At 52.8% G+C, this 22,256-nt stretch overlaps 1 protein-coding gene across 1 annotated transcript in view; it reads right to left on the reverse strand.

The window, feature by feature from the left end:
• The window catches only part of rskrb (ribosomal protein S6 kinase related b), a 34,035-nt gene extending 20,178 nt beyond the window's left edge, over positions 1-13,857 (reverse strand). The window contains exons 1-4 of the mRNA XM_072469964.1: positions 13,684-13,857; positions 12,837-13,097; positions 851-934; positions 255-323 (exon numbers count right to left, since the gene is read on the reverse strand). Coding sequence (XP_072326065.1) covers positions 255-323; positions 851-934; positions 12,837-13,097; positions 13,684-13,710 — 441 coding nt within the window. The 5' untranslated portion in view covers positions 13,711-13,857. The remainder of the gene's footprint in view (positions 1-254; positions 324-850; positions 935-12,836; positions 13,098-13,683) is intronic.
• Positions 13,858-22,256: the final 8,399 nt, after the last annotated feature.

A 22,256-nucleotide genomic window follows, 5' to 3' on the forward strand; every position in this document is an offset into this window, starting at 1 on the left:
GGGGGGGGTCAGTTACATCAGGAGCAGCTCTACTCTCACCGAGCTGAAGACTGGCCCCATCCTCAGGCCAGGGCAGCTAAAATAGAAAGGTGGATAATCGGTGCGCTGGCTGGGCTAGGGAGGGGGTGCAGGAGAGCAGGGGGTGGGGGAGAAAGAAGAGAAAGTGAGGGGCCAATGAGTGTGGCTGAGGTGGGGGTCGGCAGAACATGGTGATGGCAGCAGAGACACACACAAACTGCACAAGGGTTAAGTACCTGAATGATGACTCCATCTTTACACTGCTGCAGGATTCCCTGTCGAACAACCTCCGCTTTCAGCAGCACCTGTGGGGGGGTCAGCATTGGTGACAGGGTGACCGGGAATGTGGGACATCATTTCATTACAGCAAGACAGACTGTCAACATCAACATATTCAACTCGCAAACAGGAGGCTGATGTGGAAAATGGAAATGTCAGAAACACGGCACACATGGGTGACCTGTTTCAGCTGACGCTAAATTACATTATTGGGACAGTGTAGAGGGAGCTTTACTCTGTATCTAACCCTGTGCTGTACCTGTCCTGGGAGTGTTTGATGGGGACAGTGTAGAGGGAGCTTTACTCTGTATCTAACCCCGTGCTGTACCTGCCCTGGGAGTGTTTGATGGGGACAGTGTAGAGGGAGCTTTACTCTGTATCTAACCCCGTGCTGTACCTGTCCTGGGAATGTTTGATGGGGACAGTGTAGAGGGAGCTTTACTCTGTATCTAACCCCGTGCTGTACCTGTCCTGGGAGTGTTTGATGGGGACAGTGTAGAGGGAGCTTTACTCTGTATCTAACCCCATGCTGTTAACCTGCTTTGATAATTACCTTTACAGCGTAGATCTGCTCATCACTCCTTTGACAAACTTTCAGAATCGGTCCAAAGGAGCCTTTTGCAATGAACTCAATGTCCTAAAGGAGGAAAAGCACAAAGACCCACAGTTACACAAAGACCACGACTGAGTGAGTGGGCTTATGCATGGCGATGCAGTATAATGTGGGTAAGTGTGGGTACCGCTTCGGTAGCAAAAATAGGAAGGCAGATTATTATTTCAGTGAATGCAAATGAGAGAGGTGGTTACTCAGCGAGACCTTGGTGTCCTTGTGCATCAGTCGCTGAAAGTAAGCGCGCAGGTACAGCAGGCAGTAAAGAAGGCAAATGGTATGTTGGCCCTCATAGTGAGAGGATTTGAGAACAGGAATAGAGATGTTTTACTTGAGTTTTATAGGTCATTGGTGAGGCTACACCTGGAGTATTGTGCGCAGTTTGGTGTCCTTATTATCATAGAATTTACAGTACAGAAGGAGGCCATTCGGCCTATCGAGTCTGCACCGGCTCTTGGAGAGAGCACCCTACCCAAGGTCAACACCTCCATCCTATCCCCATAACCCAGTAACCCCACCCAACACTAAGGGCAATTTTGGACACAAGGGCAATTTAACATGGCCAATCCACCTAACCTGCACATCTTTGGACTGTGGGAGGAAACCGGAGCACCCGGAGGAAACCCACGCACACACGGGGAGGATGTGCAGACTCCGCACAGACAGTGACCCAAGCCGGAATCGAACCTGGGACCCTGGAGCTGTGAAGCAATTGTGCTATCCACAATGCTACCGTGCTGCCTTTATCTGAGGAAGGATGTTCTCGCTATGGAGGGAGTGCAGCGAAGGTTTACCAGGCTGATTCCTGGGCTGGCAGGACAGTCATATGGGGAGAGACCACGTCGGTTAGGATTATATTCATTGGAATTTAGAATAGCGAGAGGGGATTTCATAGGAACATAAAATTCTAACAGGTGGCACGGTGGGTTAGCCCTGCTGCCTCACGGCGCCGAGGACCCGGGTTCGATCCCGGCCCGGGGTCACTGTCCGTCTGGAGTTTGCACATTCGCCCCGTGTCTGCGTGGGTCTCCCCGCCCCCCAAACCGAAAGATGTGCAGGGTAGGTGGATTGGCCACGCTAAAATTGTCCCTTAATTGGAAAAAGGTTTAAAAAAGAAATGGAAGGGACAGAGGAATTGAGGAAAATTCCAATCATCAGGGAAGTGGTATTGAGCAAATGGATGGGTCTGCGCGCTGACACATCCCCAGGTCCTGATGGACTACACCCCAAGGTCTTGAAAGAAGTAACTAATGAGATAGTTAATGCACAAGTTTTCATTTTCCAAAATTCCCTAGATTGAGGGAAGTTTCTATTAGGTCGTAAAATAAGAAACGTTGGGGGGGTGGGGGAGCAAAAAGTGGGAAACTACAGGCCAGTTAGCCGAACATCTCTGATAGGGAAAATGTCAGAAGCCATTAATAAAGATGTTCTCACAGGCCCTTGGAATAATTCCAGGCAATCAGGCGGAGTCAACATGGTTTGGTGAAAGGGAAATATGTTCAACAAATTCATCAGACGTCTTTGAAGAAATAACACATGTGGTGGATAAAGAAGAACTGGTAGATGAACTGTAGTTAGAGGGCGGGGTTTACTCACCCAGTCCCACCACGTGTTTTTCAGCATCGGAGGCAGCCCGCCAGGGGGGTCTACCGATCCCGCCGCTGTCAACGGGATTTCCCGGTGACGGCACCCCTCGTTGCCAGGAAACCCGGGCACCGGCCTGAACAGCCCGTAAATCCCGCTCAAGAGTTTCAGAAGGTGACCCTTCAAAGGTTACGATGAAAAATAAAAGCTCATTGTGAAGGGGTAGCATATTGGCGTGGATAGAAGGTTGGCGAGTGTCAGGGAAACAGATAGTTTCAAGTGATCTATATTTGTATTGTTACCTATTAGAAATAAGGTATGGATTTAAGTGGGTTTAATTCAATGTTTCTGTATAAGGAAGGGTAAATCTATAGTTAGATTCATGCTGGACAAAGGTGTTTACATCTGGAGATTTTTTTAGTTTCAGATAAAATGGTGCTTCTATTGTGCTTAGTGAGGGCTACTAAGTAAACCAGCTGGCCGGAGTATAAAGCTATTGCTTAGCAATCAGGGGCACCATCAGGGTGGAAGGCTTATGGAAAGCACTGTTTGGCAGATGATTTCAAAGTACGTCTTTCTGGAGTGGAATTTGGAAACCCTCACATGACAACCATCTGTGAGGGAAATCCATGGAAGTTGGGTTGTGTGGCAGCAGCCATTTGGTTTCAGAGTGGGGTGGTATCTTTGACAACTGTGCGCATTTGTGAAGATAAGGGGGAGTATTGTATCATGGTCAAACTTCTCATGTTTAATACATGTTTCGTTTGGTCATGTGGCTCCGTTCCTCCACGTTTTCTGAAACGAAAGTAAAAGTTGTGATCTTCCGAGCCTGGATTCCATTCTGTTCTCAGTGTTTTTATTGAAGTTTTACGTTTTATGCACTGTACATTCAGCGTTGGTTACAATATACAAGACATTTCCCTTGGTATCGACCCCCCCTCTCCCTCCTTTTGTTGTTTCAGGATCATTTCTTGGGTTGCTTGTTGTACAGTGGGCGGTTATCTTCTATTTACATGTCTGCGTTGCTTTCCCCTTCCCCACTTTGGGCCCCCACCCCCCACGTTTGGTGTTTCGTTGAGGGTACTTTTTCTTGTGGCCTTGCTTTGGGGCCCCTGATATCTCTTTTGACTGCTTTCCGGCCTTCCCCCCTCCCTATCTGTTCCCTGCAGTCACGTTGCCTCCCGTGTGCCCCCCCCCCCCCCCCCCCTCGCTCTACTGACTGTTAGCCTCGGACAGGCCCTGGAACAAGTTGGTGATTTGCCTCCACGTTTTGTGACGCCGAATTTGATTTCTCCAGATGGAGAAATCCCGACAGGTCTGCCAGCCAGTCTGCAGCTGCGGGCAGTGCTGCTGATCGCCAGTGGAGCAGGATTTTCCAGCGGGCGATTAGGGAATCAAAGGCAAGGGCGTTAGCCCCCTTCCCCATAAATAGTTCTGGCTGGGCCGATACCTCAAAGGCTGCCACTTTTGGGCTCGGCTCCATCCTCATCCCCCAACCTTGGACATTGCCTGAAAGAAGGCTGGGGTAGGCCCAGAACACGTGAGTGTGGTTGGCCGGGCCTACCTGGCACCGTTCTCCACCTCCACGAAGACCCGCTCATTCTGGTTCATGTCAGGTGTGCTCTGTGCCCAAGGTGCATCAGGCCTTGCGCATGAGGAGGTGGAGTTGATTACATTCTATAGCATCAACTAGGATCGTGACAGTAGCTAACAGGAAACAGAGGCTAAACTTAAATGGTTTTTTTTCTGGTTGGCAGTGCGGTGTGCCACAGAGATCAGTGCTGGGGACTCAGCTTTTTACAATTATATCAATGATTTAGATGAAGGGACTGAAGGTGCAGTTGTTAAATTTGCCGATTATACAAAGATAGATAGGGAAGTAAATTGTGAAGATGTAAGGCGACGACAAAGGTGATGCACGATCAATGACCAATAAGGCGAGGTTGTAGTCCAACTTAAGGCTTTAATAAGCTAGATGTTTCCCCTAGCAGCTCAGGTACAGAATGTAGCAGCTCAGGTACAGAATGAAGGCTGCTGGGGCGACATAGGCTCTTATACCCCGCTTTGCAGTGCGGAGCTACCATACAGCTTGACCAATAGGAAACATACAATATCTACCAATGGTGTTCCAGCATTGCCAGGTACCGTAATACCTCTACACAGACTACCACATTCACCCTCTGTTAAAAAAAGAGTCCGGCTGGGGTGGTGGCCTGATATTACAACATGGTAAAGTGGTAGAAATTATAGTTATGGAGGTACCGTAATACCTACGTATAGCGTTTTGTAACTATTTACAATTCTATTTACTATTTATGATTCATAATTAAGTATACACCTTAAAATGAAGCAATCAGTCGATCGGGGGCCCTGGTCGTCCTCCGTGATCGTCGGAGCTTCGGTGGTGACTCCGGTGGAGGCTCGGGCGTCTGTGACTCCGGGGGCGTGGCCTCGATCTCCATGGCAGCTTTGTCACCCCTAGACGGCGCTGGTGAGGAAAACGGTTGACCTGGGAAGGGAGCGCCTGCGGGGTGCGTCGGTGGGTGGGGGGGGCCGAGACGGGGCCGGCGGAAGGACCGATCCTCCTGTAAGGTGCACTGGTGGGAGGGAGGGTGGAACTGGTGGCTGGGGTGTGCGTGGGGCTCCGACGGGCGCCAGGTCTCGTAGGGAGACGGTATCTTGTCGGCCGTCGGGGTACGCCACATCGGCGTACTGGGGGTTAGCGTGGAGAAGATGGACCCTCTCGACCAACGGGTCCGACTTGTGCGCCCGCACGTGTTTTCAGAGCAGGATGGGTCCTGGAGCTGCCAGCCAGGTCGGGAGCGAGATCCCAGAGGGGGACTTCCTGGGGAAGACAAGGAGACATTCGTGAGGTCTTTGGTTGGTTGTGGTACAAAGCAGTGACCGGATGGAGTGGAGGGCGTCCGGGAGGACTTCCTGCCAGCGGGAGACTGGGAGATTCTGGACCGCAGGGCCAGTAGGATGGCCTTCCAGACCGTTCCGTTCTCCCTCTCTACCTGTCCGTTACCGGTGGGTTGTAACTGATCGTCCTGCTCGAGGCGATGCCCTTGCTGAGCAGGAATTGACGCAGTTTGTCGCTCATAAAGGAGGACCCCCTATCACTATGTATGTAAGCGGGGAACCAGAACAGTGCAAAGATGCTATGGAGGGCCTTGATGACGGTGGTTGCGGTCATGTCGGGGCAGGGGATGGCGAATGGGAACCGGGAGTACTCGTCAATCACGTTCAGGAAGTACGTGTTGCGGTCGGTGGAGGGGAGGAGGCCTTTGAAGTCCATGCTGAGGCGTTCAAACGGATAAAGCCTTTATCAGGTGCGCTTTCTCTGGCCGGTAGAAGTGCGACTTGCCCTCCGCACAGATTTGGCAATTCCTGGTATCTGTCCTGACCTCCTCGATGGAGTAGGGCAGGTTGCGGGTCTTGATAAAGTGGAAAAAGCGAGTGACCCCTGGGTGGCAGAGGTCCTCGTGGAGGGCTCGGAGGCGGTCCACTTGTGCGTTGGCACATGTGCCGGGACAGCGCACCAGGAGGCTCATCTAGCTTCCCGGGACGATACACGATCTCGTAGTTGTAGGTGGAGTTTGATCCTCCACCGCAAGATCTTGTCGTTTTTTATCTTGCCCCGCTGTGCATTATCGAACATGAAAGCAACCGACCATTGGTCAGTGAGGAGAGTGAATCTCCTGCCGGCCAGGTAATGCCTCCAATGTCGCACAGCTTCTACTATGGCCTGGGCCTCCTTTTCGACTGAGGAGTGGCGGATTTCGGAAGCATGGAGGGTACGTGAGAAGAAGGCCACGGGCCTGCCCGCTTGGTTGAGGGTGGCCGCCAGAGCTACGTCAGACGCGTCGCTCTCGACCTGGAAGGGGAGGGACTAGTCGATGGCGTGCATCGTGGCCTTTGCAATGTCTGCTTTGATGCGGCTGAAGGCCTGGCGGGCCTCTATCGATAGGGAAAAAGCTGTGGATTGGATCAGGGGACGGGCCTTGTCCGCATAGTTGGGGATCCACTGGGCGTAGTAACTGAAAAACCCGAGGCAGCACTTCAGGGCCTTGAAGCAGTGAGGGAGGGGGAACCCCATAAGGGGGCGCATGCGTTCAGGGTCGGGGCCTATAACTCCATTTTGCACTATGTAGCCGAGGATGGCTAGGCGGTCGGTGCTAAACACGCATTTATCCTTGTTATATGTAAGGTTAAGGATCTTTGCGGTCTAGAGGAATTATCGGAGGTTGGTGTCGTGCTCCTGCTGGTCGTGGCCGCAGATGGTGACGTTATCGACATACGGGAATGTTGCCCGTAAACCGTACCTGTCAACCATTCGGTCCATCTCGCGCTGGAAGACCGAGACGTCGTTGGTGACACCGAAGGGAACCCTTAAGAAGTGATAGAGCCGCCCATCTGCCTCGAAGACAGTGTACATGCGGTCACTAGTGCGGATGGGGAGCTGGTGGTAGGCAGACTTAAGATCCACCGTGGAGAAGACCTTGTAATGCTCGGTCCTGTTTACCAGATCGGATATGCGGGGGCGAGGGTAAGCGTTCAGCTGCGTAAACCTGTTGATGGTCTGACTGCAGTCGATGACCATCCTATACTTCTCCCCGGTCTTCACCACCACTACTCTCCAGGGACTGTTGCTAGCTTCAATGACTCCTTCCCTCAGTAGCCTTTGGACCTCTGACCTAATAAAGATCCGGTCCTGTGCACTGTACCGTCTGCTCCTGGTGGCGACGGGTTTGCAATCCGGGATGAGGTTCACAAACAAGGAAGGCGATATCGACTTGGAGGGTCGCGAGGCCGCAGACAGTGAGGGGGGATATAGGGCCACAGAATTTGAAAATTAGACTTTGGAGATTACACTGGAAGTCTAAACCTAGGAGTGTGGCCGCACAAAGGTGGGGAAGGACATAGAGCCGGTAATTTTTAAACTCCCTTCCGTGGATTGTGAGGTTTGCTACACAAAACCCCTTTATCTCTATTGACTGGGAGCCGGAGGCCAGGGAGATTTTTTGATTAACGGGGTGGACGAGGCGAGAACAGCGCCGTACCATGTCAGGGTGTATGAAGTTCTCCGTGCTCCCAGAGTCAATTAAGCAGGACGTCACGTGCCCGTTGATTAGTACTGTTGTTGTAGCAGTTGAGTGTTGTTGCCATTACAGAGACCTGGTTGAGGGAAGGCCAGGATTGGCAGCTAAACGTTCCAGGATTTAGATGTTTCAGGCGGGATAGAGGGGGATGTAAAAGGGGAGGCGGAGGTGCGCTACTGGTTCGGGAGAATATCACAGCTGTACTGCGGGAGGACACCTCAGAGGGCAGTGAGGCTATATGGGTAGAGATCAGGAATAAGAAGGGTGCAGTCACAATGTTGGGGGTTTACTACAGGCCTCCCAACAGCCAGCGGGAGATAGAGGAGCAGATAGGTAGACAGATTTTGGAAAAGAGTAAAAACAACAGGGTTGTGGTGATGGGAGACTTCAACTTCCCCAATATTGACTGGGACTCACTTAGTGCCAGGGGCTTAGACGGGGCGGAGTTTGTAAGGAGCATCCAGGAGGGCTTCTTAAAACAATATGTAGACAGTCCAACTAGGGAAGGGGCGGTACTGGACCTGGTATTGGGGAATGAGCCCGGCCAGGTGGTAGATGTTTCAGTAGGGGCGCATTTCGGTAACAGTGACCACAATTCAGTAAGTTTTAAAGTACTGGTGGACAAGGATAAGAGTGGTCCTAGGATGAATGTGCTAAATTGGGGGAAGGCTAATTATAACAATATTAGGCGGGAACTGAAGAACATAGACTGGGGGCGGATGTTTGAGGGCAAATCAACATCTGACATGTGGGAGGCTTTCAAGGGGCAGTGGAAAGGAATTCAGGACCGGCATGTTCCTGTGAGGAAGAAGGATAAATACGCCAATTTTCGGGAACCTTGGATGACGAGTGATATTGTAGGCCTCGTCAAAAAGAAAAAGGAGGCATTTGTCAGGGCTAAAAGGCTGGGAACAGACGAAGCCTGCGTGGAATATAAGGAATGTAGGAAGGAACTTAAGCAAGGAGTCAGGAGGGCGAGAAGGGGTCACGAAAAGTCATTGGCAAATAGGGTTAAGGAAAATCCCAAGGCTTTTTACACGTACATAAAAAGCAAGAGGGTAGCCAGGGAAAGGATTGGCCCACTGAAGGATAGGCAAGGGAATCTATGTGTGGAGCCAGAGGAAATGGGCGAGGTACTAAATGAGTACTTTGCATCAGTATTCACCAAAGAGAAGAAATTGGTAGATGTTGAGTCTGGAGAAGGGTGTGTAGATAGCCTGGGTCACATGGAGATCCAAAAAGACGAGGTGTTGGGTGTCTTAAAAAATATTACGGTAGATAAGTCCCCAGGGCCTGATGGGATCTACCCCAGAATACTGAAGGAGGCTGGAGAGGAAATTGCTGAGGCCTTGACAGAAATCTTTGGATCCTCGCTGTCTTCAGGGGATGTCCCGGAGGACTGGAGAATAGCCAATGTTGTTCCTCTGTTTAAGAAGGGTAGCAAGGATAATCCCGGGAACTACAGGCCGGTGAGCCTTACTTCAGTGGTAGGGAAATTACTGGAGAGAATTCTTCGAGACAGGATCTACTCCCATTTGGAAGCAAATGGACGTATTAGTGAGAGGCAGCACGGTTTTGTGAAGGGAAGTGTCTCACTAACTTGATAAGAGTTTTTCGAGGAGGTCACGAAGATGATTGATGCAGGTAGGGCAGTGGATGTTGTCTATATGGACTTCAGTAAGGCCTTTGACAAGGTCCCTCATGGTAGACTAGTACAAAAGGTGAAGTCACACGGGATCAGGGGTGAGCTGGCAAGGTGGATACAGAACTGGCTAGGTCATAGAAGGCAGAGAGTAGCAATGGAAGGATGCTTTTCTAATTGGAGGGCTGTGACCAGTGGTGTTCCACAGGGATCAGTGCTGGGACCTTTGCTCTTTGTAGTATATATAAATGATTTGGAGGAAAATGTAACTGGTCTGATGAGTAAGTTTGCAGACGACACAAAGGTTGGTGGAATTGCGGATAGCGATGAGGACTGTCGGAGGATACAGCAGGATTTAGATTGTCTGGAGACTTGGACGGAGAGATGGCAGATGGAGTTTAATCCGGACAAATGTGAGGTAATGCATTTTGGAAGGTCTAATGCAGGTAGGGAATATACAGTGAATGGTAGAACCCTCAAGAGTATTGAAAGTCAAAGAGATCTAGGAGTACAGGTCCACAGGTCATTGAAAGGGGCAACACAGGTGGAGAAGGTAGTCAAGAAGGCATACGGCATGCTTGCCTTCATTGGCCGGGGCATTGAGTATAAGAATTGGCAAGTCATGTTGCAGCTGTATAGAACCTTAGTTAGGCCACACTTGGAGTATAGTGTTCAATTCTGGTCGCCACACTACCAGAAGGATGTGGAGGCTTTAGAGAGGGTGCAGAAGAGATTTACCAGAATGTTGCCTGGTATGGAGGGCATTAGCTATGAGGAGCGGTTGAATAAACTCGGTTTGTTCTCACTGGAACGAAGGAGGTTGAGGGGAGACCTGATAGAGGTATACAAAATTATGAGGGGCATAGACAGAGTGGATAGTCAGAGGCTTTTTCCCAGGGTAGAGGGGCCAATTACTAGGGGGCATAGGTTTAAGGTGAGAGGGGCAAGGTTTAGAGTAGATGTACGTGGCAAGTTTTTTACGCAGAGGGCAGTGGGTCCCTGGAACTCGCTACCGGAGGAGGTGGTGGAAGCAGGGACGATAGTGACATTTAAGGGGCATCTTGACAAATACATGAATAGGATGGGAATAGAGGGATACGGACCCAGGAAGTGTAGAAGATTGTAGTTTAGTCGGGCAGCATGGTCGGCACGGGCTTGGAGGGCCGAAGGGCCTGTTCCTGTGCTGTACATTTCTTTGTTCTTTGAGTGTTCGAGGCCGGGACTGAGCCAGGGTCACCGAGGCTAATCGCGGCAGTTGAGTATTCTCTTCGGGCGGTGTGCAGTCAGCCGAGCTGGGGTCCTGGGAGTCCATCCAAGATGGCGGCTCCCATTGGTCGCATATGGCTGGGGGTGCACAAAATGGCGGCGCCCATCCATCGAACGTGGCAAGGACACATCCATCGAGCGGGACAAGATGGCGGCGCCCGGGGCCCTGGAGTAGGAAGATGGCGGCGCCCGCTGGCCGCACGGGGACTGTGGAGAGGTTTGTGGTGGCGGTCCGCATTCGCCGCTGGAGACCGCGGCGACCGCACAGGCCTGGCATACCCCCACAAAGTGGCCCTTTTTACCGCATCTCTTGCAGGTGGATGCGCAGGCCGGGTAGCGCTGCCGGGGGTCTTTGGCCTGCCCACAAAAGTAGCAGCGGGGGCCCCCCGGGGTTGACAGGCAGCCTTGCAGCACAAGCTTGTGGGGGAATGGGGGATGTCTCGGGGTCGGCCGCGGGCGGTGGGGGGTTCCACGCTGCCCAGGGGGCTGCCGTGCGGTCGGGAACGTAAGCGCGGGCGTTTCTGGAGGCCACATCCAGGGAGCCTGCAAGGGCCCATGCCGTCTTGAGGCCTAGGGTGTCTTTTTCCAGCAATCACTGGCGGATTTGGGAGGACAGCATACCTGCAACGAAAGCGTCCCGGATCAAGAGTTCGGTGTGGTCGCTCGCCGAAACTTGCGGGCAGCTGCAGTTTCTCCCCAACACCAGGAGCGCACGGTAGAATTCTTCCAGCGATTCCCCAGGGATTTGTCGCCTCGTTGCTAGCAGATGTCGGGCGTAGACCTGGTTTACCTGGCGAATATCATGTCCTTTTAGCAGCTCTATTTCTGCATCGAAGTCTTCCGCATCCTCGATGAGGGTGTAAATTTCCGGGCTCACCCTCGAGTGCAGGACTTGCAGTTTCTGTTCTCCCGTGGGTGTGTTTTCGGCCATTCTGAGATATCCTTAACATCACGCCAGCCAGTGCTTGAAGATTGCCGCTGGGTTCGCCGCGTGGGGGCAGAGTTGCAGACACTCCGGCTTGATTCGGAGCTCCATCCTTTTAAATCTAGCTTATTAAATTGATGCACGATCAATGACCACTAAAGCGAGGTTGTAGTCCAACTGAAGGCTTGAATAAGCTAGATGTTTCCCCCAGCAGCTCAGGTACAGAATGAAGGCTGCTGGGGCGGCACGGGCTCTTATACCCCGCCTTGCAGGGCGGAGCTACCATACAGCTTGACCAATAGGAAACATACACTATCTACCAATGGTGTTCCAGCATTACCAGGTACCATAATACCTCTACACAGACTACCACAAAAGGGACATCGATAGGCTAAGTGAGTGGGCAAAAGCCCTGGCAAACAGAATATGTGGGAAGTTTTGGCAGGGTAAAAACAAATCATTTCCTAAAAGGTGAGAGATTGCTGAGCTCCGAGATGCAGAGGGATCTAGGGGTCCGAGTGCTGCAATCACAGAAGGCAGGTACAGCAAGTAATTGGGAATGCTAATAGGGTGTTATCACTTATGGCAAGGGGAATTGAATATAAAACTCGGGAGATTGTGCCTCAGTTATACAGGGCATCGGTGAGATCACATCTGGAGTATTGTGCACAGCGCAGGCTCCTTATTTAAGGAAGGATGTAAATGCGTTGGAAGCGGTTCAGAGGTTCACTCGAATGGGCTGGTTCTCTTAAGAGGAAAGATTGGACAGACTAAGCTTGTATCTGCTGTTTAGAATAGAAACTTAAGATTACAGGGTCGATGTGGGGAGAATGCTTTGTCTTGTGGGAGAATCTAGTACTAGAGGCCACTGAAATACATCTGGGAACTTGTGCCAGAACTGGGATAGCTGTCCCACAGACTAAATGAGGCAAATGCAAACGTATAACTCTCCGTGTAATTCTCTAATTTTTTTCCATTAACAAGTAGCTGTTTATGTATTTAAGAATTGTAAACTTGTATGGTTATTATTAGTTGAAAATGGGTTCATCACTGTAAATAATCATTGTGCCCACTCCCAATGTCTGTTGTTTCAATCACACCAGAAAAATGTAACGGTCTCTCTGGGACAGTGACTGACATACTGATGTTCGAGAAGGAAAGAGTTAACAACACTGAACACAGACCCCAGGAACCTCGGAGAACAAGGGGAAACCTGAAAATGTTACTAAAAATCATGTCAAAAGGAATTTTACCCAAGCAGTTTTGTTCAAATAATATACAGACAGGTGCTGAGAGCAGAGTTTTTCCTGTACAAAAAGATAAAGTCTTTTCAATGCATCCTCATGTAAACATGGTTATTGAACGATAGCAGAAGCTGAGGGAAGGGTTGAAATCTTTCTGAGCAGGTACCTGGAATTCCTGCAGCACCTGCCTTGAACGATAGGGGAACACAGGAAAGAAGAGAGCAATGAACTGGGGGAATGGCCATCCTGTGTTCCTGGAATTGTTGGAGGGCACTCGCTTCTTGGAGAGACCCAGTGGTTCTGGAACCTTCTTCTGGGCTCTTTGGAACATGTCCAAGGTGTGCCAGCTGGAGAGGGAGCTTCCCGCTCTGGACAGCACACTCTTCCACTCCCAGAGGGGAGCACGCCTCCCCATGGGGACTCCAGCCTGAAACATGAAGAGGAGAGAAAGTGAGCTCAGGGCAGCCGGGGACAGGTCCGGGAGACTTTCACAACCCCATCCAAACAGGTTCAGCAGGGGCAAGGCAACTGGAAAGCTGCCCTACACTGGGACACTGGACAAGGACCAGGAAGTGTGGCCAACTGGACACAGGGGGCGGGGCCAGGGGAGGGGCGTGGCCAGGAAGCCGGTAGGGGCGTGGCTGGGGGAACGGGGCGGGGCCAGAAGGGCCAGGGTGGTAGGGGCGTGTCTAGGATGTGGAGGGGCCACAATGGTAGGGGCGTGGCCAGAAGGGGCGGGTCCGGGAGGGAGGAGGGGGCGGGTCCGGGAGGGAGGAGGGGGCGGGTCCGGGAGGGAGGAGGGGGCGGGTCCGGGAGGGAGGAGGGGGCGGGTCCGGGAGGGAGGAGGGGGCGGGTCCGGGAGGGAGGAGGGGGCGGGTCCGGGAGGGAGGAGGGGGCGGGTCCGGGAGGGAGGAGGGGGCGGGTCCGGGAGGAAGGAGGGGGCGGGGCTGAGGGACGGGATATTCCGCTCCTCCATCAAGGGCCCGCTCTGCTCCCGGAGCCTCGCCGCTTACCCGGGCCGCACTTTGCTCACTGCCCATGGCCGGGGCGCCTCAGCTTTCACATCGCAGGAATCACCCAGCCCAACTAAGCCTCCCGCGGCACCCTGGGATGGCGGAGGAGCAGCGGCCCGCGGCACCCTGGGATAGCGGAGGAGCAGCGGCCCGCGGCACCCTGGGATAGCGGAGGAGGAGGCCGCGGTCCTCCAGTACAGGGCTGTGACGCAGGGAGGGCCTCTGGACTTTACATGAATAAATCTGGAACTAAAAGCCCTTCTGGGTCAATTGGGTGAAAGCCCATATAGTTCACTGGTGTCCTTTAGGGAAGGGAGTCATTGTGAGCTGGTCAGCTCGGGCCCACACTGGACCGCAGCCACGGCCCCTCGCCTGGTGACAAACCGCCGGCGCGGGGAATGGATCGGGATGGAGCAGCCGGCATCGTCGTAGACATCGACCCCGGCATCGTCCCCGGCATCGCAAACCAGTGGCAAACCCAGCCCTGCCGACGTTGCAACATCCTCCTTACTAACACTAACCAGGGGGCTTGTGCCAAACTCTCACTGACTGGTCATCGCCACAGAATCACACCTTACAGACAATGTCCCGGACACCATCATCCCTGGGAATGTCCTGTCTCACCGGCAGGACGGACCCAGCAGAGGGGGCGGGCGGCACAGTGGGTATACAGTCGGGAGGGAGTTGCTCCGGGAGTCCTCAAACATTGACCCTTGACTTTTTAATGCCATATGGGCACTGATACCTGAGAACGGCCCTCCCTCAGCTGATGAATCAGTGCTCCTCCACGTTGAACACCGTTTGGAAGAAATATTGAGGGTGGGGAATCTTCATTGTCTCATCACCAAGGTGCAGCAGCTGGTGAGGGAACAAATCTAGAGGGACAAACATACATGAACTCGTTCTCCCCAATCAGCCTGTCACAGATGCGTCTGTCCATGACCGTATCGGAAGGAGTGACCACCGCACAGTCCAAGTGGAGACAAAGTCCCATCTTCACATTGGCGATTACCACCCCCCCCCCCCCCCCCCCCCCCCCCCCCACCATCGTGTTGGGTGGCACTACCTCCATGCGAAGTGGGATTGAGTTCGATCAGATTCAGTCGCTCATGACTGGGCATCCACAAGGCGCTGTGGGCCCATCAGCAGCAGCAGAATTGTATTCAACCACCATCTGTAATCTCATGGACCGGCATATCCCCCACTCCCCCATTACCACCAAGCCAGGGGATCAACTCTGGTTCAATAAAGAGTGCAGGAGAGCGTGCCAGGAGAAACAGGCATACCAAAAAATGAGATGTCAACCTGGTGAAGCTACAACACAGGACTACTTGTGTGCCAAACAGCATAAACAGCAAGTAATAGACAGAGCTAAGCGATTCCACAGTGAACACATCTGATCGAAGTTCTGCAGTCCTGCCACATCCAGCCGTGAATGGTGGTGGACAATTAAACAGCTCACTGGAGGAGGAGGCTCCACAAATATTCCCATCCTCAATGAAGGAGGAACCCAGCACAACTGTGCTAAAATCATGGCAGAGGCATTTGCAACAATCTTCAGCCAGAAGTGCCGACTGGATGATCCATCTCGGTCTCCTCCAGAGGTCCCCAGCATCACAGATGTCTGTCTTCAGCTAATTCGATTCACTCCACGTGATATTGAGAAACGGCTAAAGGCACTGTATACTGCAAAGGCTAGGGATCCTGACAATATTCTGCCAATAGTACTGAAGATTTGTGCTCCAGAACTTGCCGCACCCCGAGCCAAGCTGTTCCAGTATAGCTACAACACTGGCATCTACCCGGCAATGTGGATAATTGCCCAGGTGTATCCTGTACAAAAACAAAATCCAACCCAGCCAATTACTGGCCAATCAGTCTACTCACAATCATTTTTTTAAATAAATATTTTTATTAGTTTTTTTAACAACACAATTTTTCCCCTTACAAACAATAACCCTCCCCCGTAACAAAATAATGCAAAATCACACTGAGCAAGCTATATACATGGCAAGATGGTATATTTACATAGCTTTATACACTGGCTCTTGGCCGCACGTGCCATTTCTCCCCACCCTCCATGCTATCTCCCGCTCATCCATCCCCTCAAACAATCTCTTGTCCCCCCGCCCCCCCCCCAGGGTTGCTGCTGCTGCTGACCAACCTTCATCTAACACTCCGCGAGATATTCTAGGAACGGTTGCCACCGCCTGTAGAACCCCTGCGCAGACCCTCTTAAAGCAAACTTAATCCTCTCCAATTTTATGAACCCCGCCATGTCGTTTATCCAGGCCTCCAGGCTAGGGGGCTTCGCCTCCTTCCACATTAGCAAGATCCTTTGCCGGGCTACTAGGGACGCAAAGGCCAGAATTCCGGCCTCTTTCGCCTCCTGCACTCGCGGCTCATCCACTACTCCAAATATTGCTAGCCCCCAGCTTGGCTTGACCCGGACTTTCACCACCTGGGATATTGCTCCCGCCACTCCTCTCCAGAACCCCTCCAATGCCGGGCATGACCAAAACAAATGGACATGGTTCGCCGGGCTCCCTGAACATCTTTCACATCTATCCTCTACCCCAAAGAACCTACTCAGCCTCGCCCCGTCAAGTGCGCTCTGTGAACCACCTTAAATTGTATCAAACAGCCTGGATCATGAGGAGGAGGAATTAACCCTACCCAGGGCGTCAGCCCATAACCCTTCCTCGATCTCCTCCCCCAGCTCCTCCTCCCATTTACCTTTCAACGCTTCTACTAGCGCTTCCCCCTCTTTCATCTCTTGGTGTATTTCCGACACCTTGCCCTCCCCGACCCATACCCCCGAGATCACCCTATCTTGAACTTCTTGTGCCGGGAGCAATGAAAATTCCCTCACCTGTCGCCTCACAAAAGCCCTCACCTGCATATATCTAATTGCATTTCCGGGGGGTAACTCAAATTTCACCTCCAGTGCCCCGAGGCTCGCAAATGTCCCGTCAATGAACAGGTCCCCCATTCTTCTAATCCCCGCCCGATGCCAGCCCTGGAACCCCCGTCCATCTTCCCCGGGACAAACCGGTGGTTACCCCTGATCGGGGACCACACCGATGCTCCCATTGCACCCCTGTGCCTTCTCCACTGGCCCCAGATCTTTAGTGTTGCCGCCACCACCGGGCTTGTGGTGTATTTTGTCGGCAAGAGCGGCAGCGGTGCCATTACCAACGCCCCCAGGCTCGTTCCTTTATAGGACGCCATCTCCATCCTCTTCCATGCCGCCCCCTCTCCCTCCATAACCCACTTGCGGATCATCGCCACGTTTGCTGCCCAGTAGTAGCTCCCTAGGTTTGGCAAAGCCAACCCTCCTCGGTCCCTACTGCGTTCCAGGAACCCTCTCCTAACCCTCGGGGTCTTCTTTGCCCACACAAACCCCATAATACTCCTACCTGCTCTCTTGAAAAAGCCCTTGTTGATCACGATGGGGAGGCACTGAAACACAAACAGAAACCTCGGAAGGACCACCATTTTGACCGACTGCAGCCTACCTGCCAACGAGAGCGGGAGCATGTCCCATCTTTTAAAATCCTCCTCCATTTGCTCCACCAACCTCGTCAAATTCAGTTTATGTAGGGCCCCCCAACTCCTGGCTATCTGGATCCCCAGATACCGAAAACTCCTCTCCGCCCTCCTCAGCGGTAGGTCCCCTATCCCTCTTTCTTGGTCCCCTGCCTGTAATACAAAGAGCTCACTCTTCCCTACATTGAGCTTATAGCCCGAGAACTCCCCAAACTCCCTCAGAGTCTGCATGACCTCCACCATCCCCTCCATTGGGTCCGCCACATATAGCAGCAGGTCATCTGCGTATAGCGGCACCCGGTGCTCTTCTCCCCCGCGGACTATCCCCCTCCATTTATTAGACTCCCTAAGTGATATGGCCAAGGGTTTGATCGCCAATGCAAACAACAGGGGGGACAGGGGGCACCCCTGCCTCGTCCCTCGGTACAGCCGAAAGTACTTCGACCTCCGCCGGTTCATCACTACACTCGCCACCGGGGCTCTGTAAAGGAGCTTAACCCATCTGATAAACCCTCCCCCGAACCCAAACCTGCGCAATACCTCCCAGAGGTACTCCCACTCTACTCGGTCAAAGGCTTTTTCCCCGTCCATAGCTGCCACTATCTCCGCCTCTCCCTCCTCCGATGTCATCATTATCACGTTTAAGAGCCGCCGCACGTTAGTGTTTAATTGCCTGCCCTTTACGAATCCCGTTTGGTCCTCATGAATCACCCCCGGGACACAGTCCTCAATCCTCGTGGCCAGCACTTTTGCCAATAGCTTAGCATCCACATTGAGGAGCGAAATCGGACTATACGATCCACATTGCAGTGGATCCTTGTCTCGCTTTAGAATCAAGGAGATTGTCGCCTCCGACATTGTCTGGGACAGGGTTCCCTCCTCTCTTGCCTCGTTAAAGGTCCTCACTAGTAGCGAAGCCAGCAGGTCCACATATTTTCGATAGAACTCCACCGGGAACCCGTCTGGCCCCGGGGCCTTCCCCGCCTGCATGCTCCCCAAACCCTTACTCAACTCCTCCAACCCAATTGGTGCCCCCAAACCAGCCGCCTCCTGCTCCTCCACCCTCGGGAACCTCAGTTGGTCCAGGAATCGTCTCACCCCCCTTCCCCCCCTGGGGGCTGGGATCTGTACAGCTCTTCATAGAAGGCCTTGAATACCTTATTTATTTTCGTTGCACTTCGAACCGTGGCTCCCCTTCCATCTTTGATTCCCCCTATTTCCCTCGCTGCTGCCCTCTTACGGAGCTGGTGCGCCAGCATCCGACTAGCCTTTTCCCCGTACTCGTAGGTCGCCCCCGCGCCTTCCTCCACTGTGCCTCCGCCTTGCCCGTGGTCAACAGGTCAAACTCCGTCTGGAGCCGTCGCCTTTCCCCAAGTAATCTTTCCTCCGGGGCCTCTGCATATCTCCTGTCCACTCGCAAGATCTCCCCCACTAACCTCTCCCTTTCCATGCCCTCAGTCTTCTCCCTATGAGCCCTGATGGAGATCAGCTCTCCCCTGATCACCGCCTTCAGCGCCTCCCATACCACCCCCACTCGCACCTCCCCTTTGTCGTTGGCCTCCAAGTACCTTTCAATGCACCCCCTCACCTTCCCACACACCACCTCATCAGCCAGCAGTCCCACGTCCAGCCGCCACAGCAGGCGTTGGTCCCTCTCCTCTCCCAGCCCCATTTCCACCCAGTGCGGGGCATGGTCTGAAACGGCTATGGCCGAATACTCTGTCCCCTCCACTCTCGGGATGAGCGCCCTGCCCAGAACAAAGAAGTCTATCCGGGAGTAGGCCTTATGTACGTGGGAGAGAAAAGAAAATTCCCTGGCCTGCAGTCTTGCAAACCTCCATGGGTCCACTCCCCCCATCTGATCCATAAAACCCCTGAGCACCTTGGCCGCCGCCGGCCTCTTTCCCGTCCTTGATCTGGAGCGGTCCAGTGCTGGGTCTACTCATAATCATGAGTAAAGTTATGGCAGGAGTTATCAACAGCGCTAACAAGCGACACTTAGTAAGAACCTGCTCATGTACGCCCCATTTGTGTTCCGCCAGAGTCACGTATTTTAGAGTACCCAATTTTATTTTTTTCCCGTTAAGGGGCAATTTAGCGTGGCCAATTCACCTCCCCTGCACATCTTTGGGTTGTGGGGGTGAGACCCACGCAGACACGGGGAGAATGTGCAAACCACGCGGACAGTGACCCAGAGCCGGGATCGAACCCGGGTCCTCGGCGTCGTGAGTCAGCAGGGTCACTCACCTGACCTTGTGACAGCCATGGTTCAAACATGGACAAAGAGCTGAACTCCAGAGGTGAGAGTGACTGCCATTGACTTCAAGGCAGCATTTGACCGAATATGGCATCAAGGAGCCCCAGCAAAACTGGAGTTAATGAGAACCGGGGAAAACTCTGCTGGTTGGAGTCATACCCGGCAGAAAGGAAGATTGTTGCGGTGGTTGGAGGTCAGTCATCTCAGCTCCAGGACATCACTGCAGGAGTTCCTCAGGGTAGTGTCCTCGGCCCAACCATCTTCAGCTGCTTCATCAATAACCTTTCAGATGACTGCACAATGTTCAGTACTGTTTGCGACTCCTCAAACGCTGAAGCGGTCGCTGTCCAAATGCAGGATGACCTGGACAATATCCAGGCTTGGGGCTGACAAGTGGCAAGTTACATTCATGCCACACAAGTGCCCGGCAATGACCATCTCCAATAAGAGAGAATGTATTCATCTCCCCTTGACATTCATTGGCATTACCATCGCTGAATCCCCCAATATCATCATCCTGGGGGTTATTAGGCAGCACGGTGGCGCAGTGGTAAGCACTGCTGACTCACGGCGCCGAGGACCCGGGTTCGATCCCAGCTCTGGGTCACTGTCCGTGTGGAATTTGTACATTCTCCAGCGTCTGCGTGGGTCTCACCCCCACAACCCAAAGATGTGCAGGGTAGGTGGATTGGCCACGCCAAATTGCCCCTTAATTGGGAAAAAGATTTGAGTATTCTAAATTTAGTATTTTTTTTTAAATCATGGGGGTTTTCATTGATCAGAAACTGAAGTGGACCCAACCATATAAATACTGTGGCTACAAGAGCAGGTCAGAGACTGGGAATCCTGCAGTGAGCAACTCACCTGCTCACTCCCAAATCCTGTCCACCATCTACCAGGCGCAAGTCAGGAGTGTAATGGAATCCTCTCCACTTGCCTGGATGAGTGAAGCTCCAACAACACTCAAGCAGCTCAACACCATCCAGGACAAAGCAGCCACTTGATCGGCACCCCTTCCATCAACATTCACTCCCTCCATCACCGTCGAACAGTGGCAGCCGTGTGTCCCATCTACAAGATGCACTGCAGGGACTCACCAAGGCCCCTTCGGCAGCACCTTCCAAACGCACGACCACTGCCATCTAGAAGGACAAGAGCAGCAGATACCTGGGAACCCCACCACTTGGAGGTTCCCCTCCAAGTCCCTCACCACCCTGGTTTGGAAATATATCGGCCGTTCCTTCACTGTCGCTGGGGCAAAATCCTGGAACTCACTCCCTAACAGCACTGTGGGTGTACCTACACCACACGGACTGCAGCGGTCCAAGAAGGCAGCTCACCACCACCTTCTCAAGGGCAATCCGGGATGGGCAGCAAATGCTGACCCGGCCAGCAAAGCCGCAACCTCTTAAAGATTTTTTAAAAATTCTGCAGTGCCTCTCCCCACCTGAAGAAGTTCCAGGGTGCCTTCCTGCTAGTACAGTGGGATCACAGTTACAGTGCAGTAAATCTGAAAGCCAATTCATGCATAGCACCATTTCATAATCAGAATTGCAATATTTCAGCAGGTAATCCTTTTTGGCGATGAGCAGATCGCACCTGCCCCTCAGAATAATGTGGAGTATGTTTCTGCTCACTAATGTGAGCAGGGAGGTGGCCACTCAGCCCCTCAACTCAACTCTGCTATTCCATAGGATCGCAGCTGACCTGGTACTGGTCTCATAACAGTTATAGCAAGACATCTCAACTTTCATAACCTTATACAGGTCCCACACACACTGACTCTCACTGGGGTACGGGTCCCACACACACTGACTCTCACTGGGGTACGGGTCCCACACACACTGACTCTCACTGGGGTTAGGGTTCCACACACACTGCCTCTCACTGGGGTACGGGTTCCACACACACTGACTCTCACTGGGGTACGGGTCCCGCACACACTGACTCTCACTGGGGTACGGGTTCCACACACACTGACTCTCACTGGGGTACGGGTCCCACACACACTGACTCTCACTGGGGTACGGGTCCCACACACACTGACTCTCACTGGGGTATGGGTCCCACACACACTGACTCTCACTGGGGTACGGGTCCCACACACACTGACTCTCACTGGGGTATGGGTCCCACACACACTGACTCTCACTGGGGTACGGGTCCCACACACACTGACTCTCACTGGGGTATGGGTCCCACACACACTGACTCTCACTGGGGTACGGGTCCCACACACACTGACTCTCACTGGGGTATGGGTCCCACACACACTGACTCTCACTGGGATACAGGTTCCATACACACTGACTCTCACTGGAGTACGGGTCACACACACACTGACTCTCACTGGGGTACGGGTCCCACACACACTGACTCTCACTGGGGTATGGGTCCCACACACACTGACTCTCACTGGGGTACGGGTCGCACACACACTGACTCTCACTGGGGTACGGGTCCCACACATTGACTCTCACTAGGGTACGTGTCCCACACACACTGACTCTCACTGGGATACAGGTTCCATACACACTGACTCTCACTGGAGTACGGGTCACACACACACTGACTCTCACTGGGGTACGGGTCACACACACACTGACTCTCACTGGGGTATGGGTCCCACACACACTGACTCTCACTGGGGTACGGGTTCCACACACACTGACTCTCACTGGGATACAGGTTCCATACACACTGACTCTCACTGGAGTACGGGTCACACACACACTGACTCTCACTGGGGTACGGGTCCCACACACAC

This window comes from Scyliorhinus torazame, chromosome 12, assembly GCF_047496885.1.
Source record: "Scyliorhinus torazame isolate Kashiwa2021f chromosome 12, sScyTor2.1, whole genome shotgun sequence".
NCBI lineage: Eukaryota > Metazoa > Chordata > Chondrichthyes > Carcharhiniformes > Scyliorhinidae > Scyliorhinus > Scyliorhinus torazame.